This window comes from Leguminivora glycinivorella, chromosome 17, assembly GCF_023078275.1.
Source record: "Leguminivora glycinivorella isolate SPB_JAAS2020 chromosome 17, LegGlyc_1.1, whole genome shotgun sequence".
NCBI classification, from domain to species: domain Eukaryota; kingdom Metazoa; phylum Arthropoda; class Insecta; order Lepidoptera; family Tortricidae; genus Leguminivora; species Leguminivora glycinivorella.
The window spans coordinates 1264506-1280658 of NC_062987.1; the positions used below are offsets into that span (position 1 = coordinate 1264506).

A 16153-nucleotide genomic window follows, 5' to 3' on the forward strand; every position below is an offset into this window, starting at 1 on the left:
GGGTGGAAGTTTGTATGGAGCGTTCCGCATTTTCGAATTTAACGCGAGCAAAGCCGCGGGCAAAAGCTAGTACTTTATATTATTTTAATGGTTGGTTTTTATAAAAGAACATTGAATTCATACAATCTAAAGTAGGTACTTACATAGCAATGCTTTCATAATATGGTTTCTTTTTAAGGCACATTTCTGTTTTAAACAAAATACCTACTATATACCTGATAAAAGAGAGACGAAGGTATTGAAAATATTTGTTAATAATTAAAAAAAAAAATGTTTTACCGACGTTTTAAAAAATAATGTAATTAACGGAATTAATAGAAAGTTGTGGTTTACAAATTTTCAAAAAGATATCTTATATATCTAAAAGTAACCAGTGCTGTCTTCATTTAAAAAAAATCTTGATACATATTTATAAACTAAATAAGAAACAAAAAAAAGTTAGATTTAGATGAGGAATTTACATTAGCGAAGTCGTTAAAATATCTCAATGAAGTAGTTATTATATTTAGCGATCACGTTTTCAATCATTATTCTATAAACACTAATTACTTAAACCCAGGTTTCCACAACCATGAGTATACCATAGGAAATGTTTGTGGCTACACTGGCTACAGATATACGAATGATCAATTGATCACAAAGCGTTTACAATTTACATATTATACGGTATAGCGGGGCAAATCTCGACTGGGGGCAATTTTAACTGATCCATTTTTTTCATTATTACACTATGATGTTGAGTTCTAAATGTATCCACTGAACACGCCTACCATTTATAAACGGTGGACACTCTATGTAATAATGCAAACATTGTAAAACATGGAAAAAATGGACCAGTTACATTTGCCCCCAGTCGAGATTTGCCCCGCTGTACCTTAAAATAAAGTATAAACTAATAATGGCATAGAGACGAGTTAGACCCCGCATGGGAAAACATGTAAGTAATAGATAGATATGGAATATGGATCCAAATTTATAATTTCATTTCATCATTTCAGGGGCTACACAAGAATCATGGCGTCAAAATCGTTATTCGCTGCAAACCGTACTATGGCGCTAGCAAAAAGGGCTTCAAATCCCTTAGTATTGCGCGAACCTTATCTGAAACACCTTGGACTCAAGAAGGAATTATAAAGTCACCTTTCAAAGATGTTGAAATACCGGCGTGTACGTTGCATGATTACGTATGGCAAAATTTGGAGAAATGGCCGGACCGGACTATAGCGGTAAATCTTTATTTTTATACATACATATAATCACGCCTGTATCCCATAAAGGGGTAGGCAGAGCACATGAACTACTAAGTTTCAGTGCCACTCTTGGCAAAAAGGGGTTGAAAGAAATCCAAATTGTGACATTTGCATGACAAATTGCAGTGAGAGGTTGCCTGCCTCTCGCCTACGCCACAATTTAACCCTTTTTTTTTATATATTATCCATACTTTTGAAACATTTTGAAAGTGTGTGTGTCTGTTTGTATGTCCGTCTTTCACAGCAAAACGGAGCGACACGTGATTATTTAAGTGGAGATAGTTGAAGGGATGGAGAGGGAGGGGTAATCCCAAACAACGATGGATGTATTGTGTGAAAGAGGATATGAGAAAGAAAGATATGAGTGTTGAGATGACGAAAGATAGGGGAGAATGGAAGAGGAAGAGACATGTTGTACCGACCCCACATAACGTGGGATAAGGGTAGGAGGAAGAAGAAGGTGTTGAAGGGATGGAGAGTGACATGCTACTTTTTGTCTCTTTCTAACTTCCTATGCTGGCCCTATGATGGGGGGGGGGGGGGGGGGGTAGATATTTGTATGGAGCATTTTCGAATTTAACGCGAGCGAAGCCGAGCCGCGGACAAATAGATATTATTATTTATTCCGTGTTCACGTACCTACACCGCTAAGGCCGTATTAACGACCTTCTGCATACCGACAAAGTTCAAGATGATGCGCCGTACACAGCACCTTTACACGATGTTTACCTGGTGTTTACACGCTCAAAGATGGTACAGATGAAATGCAAGTTTGCTGCGTTATGGGTATTAAGCGTAGGCCTACCTCTAATATGGTAACATAGGTACCGCTAATATGGTAAGTTGGTAACATACTCGTAGGCAACACATACTTTAAGTTAGGTACCTACCAGACTACTACCTTGAAGTCCCAAACATATTAAATAATATTTATTACGGAAAAGAGGCCTCTATTATTTACCATACACACCATTTAAATGTTACCGAACCTATTTCATAATACTACATATACAACATTCCCAAAAGAGGTAGGCAGAGCACAAGAAACTGATCAAGTTTCATTGCCCCTCTTAGGCCCACTTGCACCAACCACTTAACTCAGGGTTAGTGGGCTGTCATCTGTCAAATTCCATATAAAATGGTGGGTTAACCCTCCATTTTCGTCCATGCAAGTGGCCCTTAGGAATTAACTAACGGATGGAAAAATACCGAAATTGTGATATTGCAGTTACAAGTTGCTAGCCCATCGCCCACACCACAGTTAAACTTGTAGTAGACTTCTACGACACCCACGGGAGGAAAGGGCGTGGTTAAGTTCGAAACAGCGTGCGTAGCCGAAAGCACACACGCTCACGAAACGAAACGCTCGTATATATCTATCTCTATCGCACTTGCGTATTGGCGCGACAGAGCCAGACTACCTTTCGCAGCGTTTCGTTTTCGTTTCGCGTCGTAGAAATGCCATTCGGGTACGGGGCCAGTTAGAGCAGTTACTTAGGGCCTCTGCTCCGCTAGCCGCCGCGTGCGCAAGCTCACGGGTCCCTCCCGCTAATATTATGTAAAGTCCGTTAGACGCGCTCCGCGCCCTTTAGAGCTGTGTGCGTAGCCGAATGCGCTCACGAAACGCTCACGATAACATCTCTTTCGTATATTTATCTCTATCGCTCTTGCGTATTGGCGCGACAGAGCCAGACTACATTTCTGCGGCGTTTCGGTGGCGGTTCGCGTCACAAAAATGCCATTCGGCTACGGCCTACGGGGTCTGTTCATACCATTTCTTAGACGCGCGCGTTCGTTCCGGGTAATTCGCGTCAGCTAGCGGAGGCTCTTACCATAAGTTGATATAATTATTTCTGAAATTCCAGGTGTGCGGTTTCACAGGTCGGGGCTACACATACTCCCAGGGATTCAAGCTGTCGGCGACCTTCGCGGCGAACCTGCGCAGCAAGCTGGGCGTCCGTGACGGTGACACCGTAGCTGTCATGTTGCCCAACGTGCCCGACTACCCCGTCGTGGCCTTGGGCGTGCTGGGCGCTGGTGGCGTTATTACCACCATCAACCCTACTTACACTGCGCGTGAGTGCGTTTGCATCGACTGTTGATGCGCTACAGATTTTTTTTCTATATAGCCTATAATGTGTCCCACTGCTGGGCAAAGGCCTCCCCTATTTTCCGCCACTCGTCACGGCTCTGTGCATGCTCTCTCTAGCCGCCACAAAATGAGTCGAGGTCTTTCCGCCATCTCATCTTTGGTCTACCTCGGCCTCTGGTAATTAGTGGCGCCCATTCGGTCGCTACCTTGGCATTTGGCGCTACAGATGAAAAAAGTATTTTCCCAAAAAAAAACATTTTTGACACAAGCTTTTATCGCCGACTGTACTTTTCTTTCAAAAGTCATCTACTGTTCTCCGGGACATTTCTAAAAACCCCTTACTCGATGGAGTTACTAAATTTAATTACAGAGTTCCTATGGTCACCTTTCTGCTCCATCACCTCAGCTCCATGATGCCATTATATTGCATTGTCACGTGATTTACATATGTACCTATGAAAAATTTCAGCTCTATTGGAAACTGGGAAGTGCGTCAAAAACATGCAAGATTTGATTACAGACAGAACGGGACAGGTGAAAGTAAATAAAAGCTGGCTAATTATCAGGCACCGGAATCCTTTTGGCACTTTTGAGATTCATATATTTTATTTTAAAGAAGGTTGAATGTAGATGTTAATATATCGTTTCTTAGTTCTTCTTTTTATTCCAGACGAAATCCAACGCCAACTGGTCACGACAGGCGCAAAAGTAATAGTGACTGTACGAGAGACAGTAGACGTCGTCAAATCTGCTCTTAGACTGCCAAACTTGGACATACCCATCGTTATAGTCAGAACTGAAGACACAGAAGTACCAGTTGGCACGATACGGTTCAAGGAACTAAGTGTTGACGTCAGTGTTGACTTGTCGCCATTGAAAGAAGTCAGAAGAAGTGCTGAAGATGTATGCTTCTTGCCTTACTCGAGCGGCACAACGGGAATCCCAAAAGGAGTGGAGTTAACGAATAGGAATTTAGTGGCAAATTGTGAACAAATGAATGAGCCTGTTATCAAAATGCATAATGAAACAACAGGTAATAAACTTTAAATATTATATATAATTATGAGGGAAATTTGAATCATTAAAAAAGACTTCCCCTACAGTTAAAATGTTAAGCATGTCTAGTTCTCTAGTTGTACTTTGCGTTGTAATTCCCAGAGAGGATCCTTTCTTTTCAGGAACACTTATCTAACAGAGATTTAACCATTGTTCACGACTTCTGACTTTTCATTTTGATCTGCGTCTACATCGTACTGTATGACTGTTTGTGCTTTCGCTGTGCCTGGCGATTTCATGTAAAATTTAGTTTGACAAGACGGCCAAAATGTCAGTCAACAGGAATCTGTTTTCCCATAAATTTATGTTTTATAACTTTAAAAGATGGTTTGTCTGATTATATATTGTCCCGGATTTTTTAGAACCTCTTTTTGACACATTTCCATTGAAATTTGTAGAGATGTGGCTAAGACGAATCGTTTGCAAAATCTAGCGATTATTTACGAATTGTTTGAATCGATTGTATGGTGGGATGTAATTAAAAATATAATTGAAATTGTAAACTAGAAACGATTATTAAATTTAAACTTAACAAAGCACCGATTGCTAAAATCTTGTCACTGAAATAAGCCGCGAAATTCAAATTTTCTTGGACGGAAATGTCATTTGAATCGAAGTGATAGACTGTGCTACAGCACTAGTTTAAAAATAAAAATTAACGATAAATGTCATGATAAGTAAATGCTGTGTGATAAATTAATATCGTAAAATACTCACCAACGAAGATCCGCAAAAATATAACATGTGTTAGATTATGTTTAAAGTAAGCGAAATATTGTTTGTAAGTACTTGATTTTTTTAAATATTACTACAGGATTTTATTTTAAATTTCATTAGGTGGCGCGAGTTTACGTTTTGTGGACGATGTCATGTGTCAAGAAGAGGTTCTTACAAATCCAGGACAATAAGTAGTTAGGTATTTTAGCACCCACGCCATTTGCCGCATGGTCCGTCTTTTATCTCACAATAACAATTAAAAAGTTCATTAAGTTAACAAAACGTGCAGTTGCAATTTTTATCTCTTCTTATCTGCATAATGAGAATATACGTCAAATGAAAATCCACACGCCGCCATCCATAAGTCTTGATAATAGCTTAAGCACATAAGGTACCTATGGGGATCAACGGGATCACCGGATAATGTACTACAAACTAGAATTATGAATACCTACTCATAATTCTAGTTTGTAATTAAGTAGTTAATAATGTACAGTCACCGGCAACAATCATCATCCTCCTTGCGTTATCCCGGCATTTGACACGACTCACGGGAGCCTGGATCCGCTTTGACAACTAATCCCAAGGTTTGGCGTGGTTTGGCGTAGGGACTAGTTTTACGAAATCGACTGCCATCAGGGTGGCTAGCCGAATGGCACAATCGCTCACGAAACGCTCACGAAACGAAGCGCTAGTAGATATCTATCGGGGCCTGGCCCCGTAGCCGAATGGCATTTCTCCGACGCCAAACGAAAGCGATACGCCGCTGGCTCTGTCGCGCCAATACGCAAGCGCGATAGAGATAGATATCTACTAGCGCTTCGTTTCGTGAGCGTTTCGTGAGCGATTGTGCCATTCGGCTAGCCACCCTGACCTTCCAACCCGAAGGGTAACTAGACCTTATTTGAATTAGTCCGGTTTCCTCACGATATTTTCCTTCACCGAAAAGCCACTGGCAAATATCAAATGTCATTTTGCGCATAAGTTCCGAAAAACTCATTGGTACGAGCCGGGGTTCGAACCCGCGACCTCCGCTGAGCGATCGACCAAGCTGACCAAGCTGATTGGTGGATATCAAACACATCCACGTAGCGCATCTCTGGTTTAAATTAAAGGCACCCTAATTCCTTGATTTATATCGGTCTCAGTTTTTTACGCGCAATTTTAAATTATGTCTCAATTAAATAGGTACTTACATACATTACAAAAAATACATATGTATATTTTTTTTTACCGAAACTTCAAAAGTGTTGTATTACACAAAGTACACTAAAACATAATAAATATTAAACTAAAACTAACTTAAATATATGTATATTACAAATATACATTACATTTTTCTAATTACCTACCTAAGTATTATATTAATTTTCAGTTGATTTTCAGCGACCCACCAAGATGCCGTGATGGCAGTGCTGCCATTTTTCCACATATACGGCGCAGAAGTGATGATGTTCCACAAGTTGTCCCAGGGAGTTAAGCTGGTGACCTTGCCGAAGTTCCAGCCTCAACTGTTCTTGCGAACCTTGGAAAAGTATAAGTGCAACGTTTTGTATGTTGTCCCTCCGATAGGTATGAATATTTTTTGTTTGTCAAAATGACAAAACTAGCCATCTTATCTTAAATTGGCGTTTAATATCATTTTATGTACCTACCTCTACTTTCTATTGATGTTTATCGTTTACTTTTCCCTTTTCACTAGTTCGAAAACACGTCCTTTAAGACCAGCGGGTAAAAACGCATTTTATCCACTAGTGGATAGAGTAATTTGACCTTGAATAGTCAAGTTTCTGCTTTAAAATTGATAAAATTGGGTGAATCGAGTGATGAAGATAATTTACCACCTGTGGAACTACTGGAAGCAGTGATAAACTCGTTTTGCGTTGTACTTTCCTCGCTATAGTGAAGGGACAATTTTGTGCTACACACGGGGCAAATGTATTTTTCCCCTCACTAGCTTGGAAACACGTGTTTTGTCCTTTAATACCAGCGGGTAAAAACGCATTTTATCCACAAGTAGGTAAAGTAATTTGACCTTGAATAAAGTCAAATTAACTGCTTTAAAATTGATAAAAGTAGGTGAATCTAGTAATAAAGATGATTTACCACCTGTGGAACTACTGGAAGCAGTGATAAACGTATTTTTTTGCGTTGTAGTTTCCTCGCTATAGTGAGGGGAAAAGTTTTGTATTACACTCGGGTGCAAATGTATTTTACTTCTCGTGTGTTAAAAAACTCGCAAGTTCAGGATTCTATTCTCGAACCACTCGCTTCGCTCGTGGTTCAACTATAGAATCCTTTCTCTTGCTCGTTTTTCAATTCCACACTCGGCGTTAAAATACAACTTTGCCCCCTTGTATAACAAATAACTATTAAAATTTTAGCTGGACCAGGATGGGGTATCCACCCTGACAACTTAAGAAGGCTATATATTGCAACTATACGTAGTAGGCTAGATTATGCTAGTTTTTTGTACGGAAATGGGCACAAAAGTACTTTGATTAAGTTAGACCGGTTACAAAATCGTTGCATGCGCACGATCGGAGGCTTTATTAAAAGCTCACCAATTCACGTAATGGAATCCGAGCTCAGTCTTTCGCCACTGCATATACGCAGATATTATCTAGCAAATAAATTTTGGCTGAAAACAAAGTCATATAAAAATAACATTACGATGAATAAAATAGAACAACTAGCTACTTCAATGGAAAATCTGTATTGGAGACGTAAGCAACAACCTTTTCATCACACCCGCACTTTAAATGTGATATTGCAGGCAGGTGGAGCGTGAGTTATAGAAAAATCGTTCTCCCAAGGGAATAATGAAATTTCTTGTACCATACTTAACTTTTTTACATCTATTTACATATTTTTTACATTGCGAGTGTGATGAAAAACATTGTGTGTAACTCGGGGAGTATGAATATTACTAACTCGAGTCTTTAAATCGCTCCGGCAAGCCGTCGCGATTTAACTTACTCTCGTTAGTAATATTCAACTTCCGCCCCTTGTTGCACAATGTACTATTATTTCTCGTGTGTTGAAAAACTCGCCAAGTTCAGGATTCTATTATCGAACCACTCGCTTCGCTTGTGGTTCAACTATAGGATCCTTTTACTTGCTCGTTTTTCAGTTCCACACTCGGCGTTAAAATACAACTTTGCACCCTTGAAATAGATAACCATTACTTTCTAAAATAGCTATCAAGTTATAACGATTAAATTTTCCAGTGCTATTAATGGCTACCCATCCATCCGCAACTCCGAAGACATTCAAACACCTCGAAGTGATCATCAACGGGTCTGCTCCTCTAACAACGGCAGATGCTGATAGATTCATGGAAAGGGCAAAGGTAAATATACCACTTGATTCAAGAAAAGATGCACCCAAATATAAATATAAAATATAAAATCTTTTAAACCAACGATGAACTTCATTGATTTACATCCATTGACACTGTCGGAAGCGTTTATCGGATGTAGGATGTCGGTCCTACATCCGATATCGGATCGGATAATGTGAAAACGGCCTAAACCGTAATCTACTAATTACAGAATATTAAATGAACATATTTTGGTAATGATTTGTTTACCAGTTTAGTCCCACGTTGGGCGCCAACGACAAGAAAAGCTGCCTAGTGTTAGATGAGACAAATAATTTTTAAATCCTCTCCTAACTCGATATTCACATTTTTTATAGAGACTGAAGCCCTATGGATCGATCTCTCTCATTGTGTACTGTCAAGGAATTTAATTCCCAACCCATTTCTGTGAAATGTTGTTAAAACATACTTTGAACATACGTAATGCCTTAAAGTGAAAAAATTGTATTAGGTAATACAATAATATAATTGGTATTAGGTATTTGTCACTTCAAATAACAGGAAGTTAATATTTTAATCCTGTGTCGAGATGCAGTCTGTGCACTAAGTACATACGACTGCAAGTTTTACTTTGACAGTTATTCTCTTGATTCTCTTCAATCGCACCTTCAATATCAATAATTTTGCAATAAGTTGCGTCGTAGAAAAAAACTATAAAACCCATTATTATCTTTAAAGTCACAGAACATGCCAGTTTTAGGAGAAAAGCGTGCAGTTTCATTGATTGCTCCTGATAAAGGTATTTTTATATACTTCATTTTTTTTCTCTTTTCAGAGAAAATTTGACTTCAGGCAAGGCTACGGTTTAACAGAAACTTCACCGGCGGTAACTATAACTCCAAAAGGGAATAATAACTATGGATGTGTTGGTCTTCCTGTTCCAAATACTGAACTTAAGATTGTTGATGAACATATAAAAACTCTTGGACCTAATAAGGTAATTTCTAATAAAAGTATTCACTAAAGGTTTATTTTGAGACAAAGGAAGAATCTAAATTTTGTAACTAATTAAAATAATAAGGCGTACACACGATAAACGTGACAAATTGTGTAAAAAACGTGATGAGTACAAATATTTGTTCCTGAGTCAGATGTTTTCTACGTATTATATTACGTTGATTGAGTAGGTAGTGAGTACCCACAACACAAGTCATCTTGAGCTTACCATAAGACTCAATCAATTTTTGTAAATATGTCCTTTAACATTCATTTATTCATATATTTTTTTACAGAAAGGCGAACTGTTGATTCGTGGCCCACAAGTCATGAAAGGGTATAGAAACGATGTTCAAGCAAATAAAGAAGCATTTACTGATGATGGATGGTTCAGGAGTGGAGATTTGGTGTTCGGAGATGAGCATGGCATCATAACTGTTGTTGATCGATTAAAAGAACTTATAAAGGTATTCTTTATCCATTGTCCGTTTTAAGAAATATATAGGCAGTAGAAAATAGATGCGAATATAGATCGTGAATTTAATTGATAACTACGGGAAATAGATACCACAAAAGTTTTTGCATCATCAGGACACTGTATCCTTGTTACCTCATAGAACACATTACCCACTCGGAAATCTAAATGAATTAGTAGATTTCTGATGGTAAGGGAGTTTTGACAGTAGTTTTTCTAATGAGGTAAAAGTATTCGTTGACGACACGCTTATGCCCAAGAGATGACAACCTTCGATCACATTATTAATGACTTAAGACACAAAATATATGTACAGAAGGCTCACTCCTTTGATGTTCACAAAACGCCGCCATTCTAAATTCTTACCTACATTAACAAACGGACCGCACGCGTGCAGACGACATTGAATTCTATTGCGCCGCGCGAAGGTCGTCGCCAGTGAATGGGCCGCGAACTCGCGGCCGCCGGCATGTACTTGTAGCGCGGCGAAAGGATCGCGGAGTGAGCCGCCCCTGCTTAAAATTAAAAGTGTCATCTACTGGTACACTGTCGAGCGCTCGAGCTTTTGCTTTAAGTGGATTATCTTTACGAAGCTCAGTATCATGTAAATTTAAATCTCTTGTTAACATTTTTAATATAATCCAGGTCAAAGGCTTCCAAGTTTCTCCAGCGGAACTAGAAGGTGTCCTCCGTGACCATCCGTCAGTAGACGATGCGGCAGTTATTGGAGTTCCCCACCAGACTAACGGAGAAGCGCCCAAAGCGTTCATAGTCCTGAAGAAGGGACACAATGTAGCCCCAACAAATATAACCGATTTCGTGAAGGAAAGAGTGGCTGAATATAAAAGAATAAGCGATGTGACGTTTCTGGAAGAGTTACCGAAGAACTCGACGGGAAAGATACTAAGGAGGGAGTTGAAGGAGAAATATGTGTAAATATAAAAATATAAGGATAAATGAGTTGTAGATATCGAAATATATAGGTATTATAATATTATATTTTCACTTTTCATGCTCAAAAAGGGCACCTTTATGTCGTCGTAGACGAAATAAAATCGCATTTTATGCTCTAGAGCATAAAAGTAAAATTTTCTTCTAAGGCTAAGGTAATCGGTCTCAACAGCCAAACAGTTAAAACATATTGCAAATTTTCACGGAGCAATAAAATAGTGTAGATGACAAAACTTGTTATATTATTTTATTTTTGCTACAATTTATTAGAATTCCGTATTTTCTGTCATAAAATTTAGTAAATAACATAAAATAGGAGTTGATTATCGTTCAAAAATGCTCCAAAATGTTTGACTTGGCAGAAAACCAAGCGTCTGACCAACTCTGGTCGTCAACTCTGATCACATGTTGAAAATTTAAAAAAAGTTAGTTGGCGCGGGAATTGGTTATGTATTCTTTCGCTTTACAACTTTCAATTTCGTGGTTTAAAATTGCCGTGAAAAATATAATTATTTTCCTCGCAATCGAAGTAAAAAGCGGAGTGTACAAGGGCATATTTTAAAAAAATGCCTCGGGTAAAAATGGGTCACTTTATGCTCTTGTTGTGCAATCTATTACCTATTATAGGTACTATGTTCACGGAGATATATAAATGAAATGTAAAGTACCTATTGTGTGATATTAAAAATAAGGATATAACATTTCGTTATAAGTGCGAGAATTCTCGCACGTGTGATGAACGACGTTTTTTAATATAGTTGCGAAAAAACACTACTTACTACAACGAAATAAAACGATAAACAATCCGAACTCCCAATTTTCGCATTGACATTGACGTACCTATCTTTGAAGCTTTTAAACTTGCGTTCATATTTTCGATTTTGCTATTCATCCAACACAATTTATTTATTTCATTGTGTGCCATAAAAACATAAACATTTACCATTTGGGACGATTGTTTAATATAGGACATTTAAATATTATTATTATAGGACATTTTTTTTTTACCTAAGATACCTACATTTTAATTCAATCGACCATCTATGCCTCGAAGTATTGCAAATAACAAAATAATTATGACAAATCGCGTAACATATTAAAGTTTTTGAACGCAATACAAGCAATTAACTTGGTAACATTGGTAAGGCCCCGCGCAGACGGATGCAACAGTTGCTCGGCGACTTTTTTGTCTCTGTCGTCACTCCTTGCGACAATTTCCAAGGTGCGCACACGGGCGAACGACAGCGACGCAACCAACCACAGACTACTTAGAAGATATTACCATAGACTAATTCTATTATCTTTGGATATTACGGACGCGATTTTTTCTTTTTTCATGAAATTGAGAGCCTATCCAAAATAAATTTTTGGTACTTCAGAATGAGTGTTTAAAAGTTTTGATGAACTGGTTAGAATTTTACAACCCGGCATCGTTTTTTCTCAATATTGTCGGAATATTATTTTAAATTCTTGTCATATAAAATCAGTCTTTCCTCTACTTCTTCAATTAAACGACAGATATCAATGTCGTCTTCAACAATCTGCATTTAAAATTATATTTTTTTCGACTAATAACATACGTTCGCCCAGGCCAGGCCAGTGATAACTGTCAAAATGACAAGAAACGTGTGCACACCTTCATACTAGCCCATAGACCGAGCGACGGAGACAAAAAAGTTGCGTCGCCCTTCTGCGCGACAGACGACGCGTTTCGTTCCATTTCACATTTTGTTTACACGACTCATTATGAGCCACTTTTTCAATGTAAAACCATTTTATAAATTATGTTTGTATGACTAAAAATGAACAATTACATATGAAATATCAATGTTTTAAACATTAATCACTTAATAGTATGTTTATAGTTTTATTCTGTCCTAGTAAAATATACTAATATTGCTAATATATATATTCTGTGCTAATATTAAAACAGCTCGGTATGTAGTCGTAAAACGTACGTAAACGTCGTACTTTTTACGCACGAGAGCATAAAAACCAATTTTCGCACGCTAAACAGCCAAAAAACGGGCACTTTTTGAGCAACTGTACTAAAAATAAATTTATTTTTAAAGTAGGTCAATGAGTTTAATTACACCACGATCGTGTCATCTCAAAAGTATAATTAAATACAATAAAATTGTTATTATTTTTCCTATTATATCCGAGATCTTTAAATAGAGAGTGTAGACGACGCATCGAACCGATAGATGGCGCCACCGTTCGTTGTAACTGTTGTAAGTCGCCCCGGCGTCACACCGCCGCGATGTTGGTAGTCCAGTTTCCCCACCTGCAACAAAAGGCTCCACACGCCCCGACTCGCCACCAGCTACCCACATTGTTGAGGAGTAGTGCCGTCGGTATATGAAGATTGAAGCCTACCAGGAAGGCATCAATCAGTGCTTCAGGTCAGTCATTGACTCTTAAAGCTCGGCCACACATGCGCGCCTTGAGAGCGCAGGCGGAGCGTTAGCGCCAGCGGAGCGCAATGATAGCGGTGCGCGGGATGCGCCGGACGAACGATGGCGTTGCGCCCAGCGGACGCAGGCGGGAACTAACGAGCGCGGATTGCGAGCGGAATATGCGCGGATTGCGAGCGGAATGCGCGCGCATTCAGCGCGCGTCCCGCTCCGCTATCAAAACGCTTTATGTGTGGCGGAGGCTTTAGGATGATCCACTACCTAATCCAAAAACCGATGCGACGGATTTCTACTTCGTGCAATGAAGGTCAACAGACTAGACTGGGAGGTGGAGACGTCCATGTGGTATCGCTGGTGGTTGCTGAACACGTCGTGGTAGCAGGTCAAGGGGTGGATTAAGACGTACCGATGTACGGTGTAATGCAGGGCTCTAGCAGATGAAGAGGTACGATGACGGGCGAAGCAGAAGAAGGCGAGGTCAGCGAAGATCACGTATCTACTAGTTTTTACCATTCATTTCAAATTTCACTATCTCGCAGTGACCAAAGCAAAAGTGATTAGTCACTGTACATTTTAGGCAAGGTAATCTATGCCCAAGTAATAAGCTTACTGATAGTACGAGTATATGTAAGTACGAGTATGTACCTAATTACATATTTATTTTATCTTTATCACCCAAAGAGTGGCGCTTAATAACAGGATTAACTATTATCAACGTGTTGAAGTACCTATACAACATGATGTCAAGAGCTTATTGTAGTGTACCTACCTTGTTATCAGGACGAAGTCACAGTATAAAGCAGTAATAACTCTTCTAACAAACTTCACTCCGCGCGGTGTGTCGAAAACTACTCTCCATATGCACCGAATACATGCGAAACTGGTAAGTATTGGGCTGGACAGTCGGGGCCGCGTTCGCGCGCTGTGTTGACGTGTTGAGTTCGGGAAAAAATGACGTCAGCACCGATAACATATTTTCGTTACTGTAGTGTTTATGGGTGTATGGAGAACAGTTCTCAAAATGCGGAAATGTCAGAATGTTCTTTAGAATTCCTAGACACCCAGAAAAGTAAGTGGTTGTTATATTTTTGCAGTGTTAGGTACATTATTGCTTACGTAAATGGCGTAAAAGTGAGATTTAAAGCTAGAATGACACATTAAAATCAATAAGGATTTATCTGTAACGACATTTAGGTAGATGCTGCGATCTATCTAGCTCGAAAGTTTGGTACCTACTTAAATATTGTGCAAACATCTATTCAAACATTTTATGTAAATACGATTTCGTCAGCAAACACGTACTTGAATCTTTATTAGATAAAAAGGTAGAAAGAGCGTTGGTACTAGCATAGCGCCATACACAGTTACTACGAGTAGGACAGTAGCACAGGTACAACCCTGCGTGACCTTGCGCAGTAGTTAGTAACGACCGCGTCGCCGCTGCCGGAGATTAACTACTGATTTATCCTTATACTGTGACGAAGTTCAACGCACGCACCACTACCTAACGATCTGATCGTAATAACATATGTGAGTGTGTTTAGTAAAACGTCCCACTTTGTCGGTTACCATTAAGGAGAGATTTACTTGTATCTTTATATGAATAAACTGACAAAGCGGCTTTATAGCAATCGACAAAGTGGGACGTTTTCCCGTACACACTCACATATGTATTGTACAATTATCCATACTAATAATATTATAAATGGGAAAGTGTGTGTATCTGTTTGTTTGTCCGTCTTTCACGGCAAAATGGAGCGACGAATTGACGTGATTTTTTAAGTGGAGATATTTGAAGGGATCGAGTGCCGTAGGCTACTTTTTGTCTCCTTCTAACGCGAGCGAAGCCGCGGGCAAAAGCTAATAAACCATATTTAGATTATAAACTGAAATAGATACCTTACACTAAAGAAAAAGCGATCAAGTCCACTGGTGGCGAAGCCGGGAATCGAACCCGAAAAAAAAACAAATCAAAAAAATATTTAATAAAATAATTCGATTTATTGCCTAGCTACTTCATATTTAGATTGTTTCCACCATACTTCCGCAGTAAATGTCAATTGAACGCAGGCGTGGCGGGAGTTATAGACAAATCTTTTTCCGCGGGAGTTATGATATAATCATTTTATTTTAATTGCAGGTTTGATGATAAACATTGTGTAACTCTGGGCGTAAGAATACCGCCAACTAGATTCTTAAGACGATACAGGAGGGGTCAACTCTCCATACAAACGCTCTCGACTATTTCCTTCCTGGTTTTTATTTTTGAAGATAGATCAATGATGTTGAAAAACACAGAATTACTTTTATTTTTATCTGTGTCGGTCTGTTTGATTTTTTTGATATTTTTCATTATGGCGCAAAAAAAGGTGTGATACCTACTCAAGATTGGTAACAATTAGCCAAAAAACCTAAACGGTCCCACACAGACTGTTTCATTGTTATTCAGATTCTCAAATTTAGTTCCGATTGATTATTAAATTTTGAAGGAGGAAACAGTCGACGGCGGAACCTCGACTTTAAAGATTTTTTGCAATATATTTTAACTGAGTTGTTCTTAATGGACAATTTTTTTTCGATAAATCTAGTTAAAAACACTAGTATAATTAACTGAAATTCCCAAATTGAAAGGAGTCCCCTTTCCATTTTAGCATTTTCGCTCCTGTAGGTATAGTCTTAAAATCACTCCAGCAAGCCCTCGCGAAGTAATTTTACGCCGTGGCTTGCGTGGGCGACGATCGCGCGATGGTCGCGCGACGGCGATGCGACGCATACGAAATCAAACCTTATCGATATGGAAGTATCGGCGACGGTCGCGCGTCCGTGCCCACGCAAGACACGGCGTTAGGGTTTGCCTAAAGATATCGACGCGGAATC

At 39.0% G+C, this 16153-nt stretch overlaps 1 protein-coding gene across 1 annotated transcript; it reads left to right on the forward strand.

Moving 5' to 3' along the window:
* The first annotated feature begins 925 nt into the window (after window positions 1-925).
* LOC125235555 (4-coumarate--CoA ligase 1-like) lies at window positions 926-11219 on the forward strand. Its single transcript, XM_048142153.1, has 9 exons — window positions 926-937; window positions 999-1226; window positions 3116-3326; window positions 4013-4375; window positions 6502-6687; window positions 8346-8467; window positions 9273-9434; window positions 9730-9900; window positions 10554-11219. Exons 1-9 carry the CDS (start codon window positions 926-928, stop codon window positions 10842-10844), a joined length of 1746 nt encoding a protein of 581 aa, XP_047998110.1. The 3' UTR covers window positions 10845-11219.
* Window positions 11220-16153: the final 4934 nt, after the last annotated feature.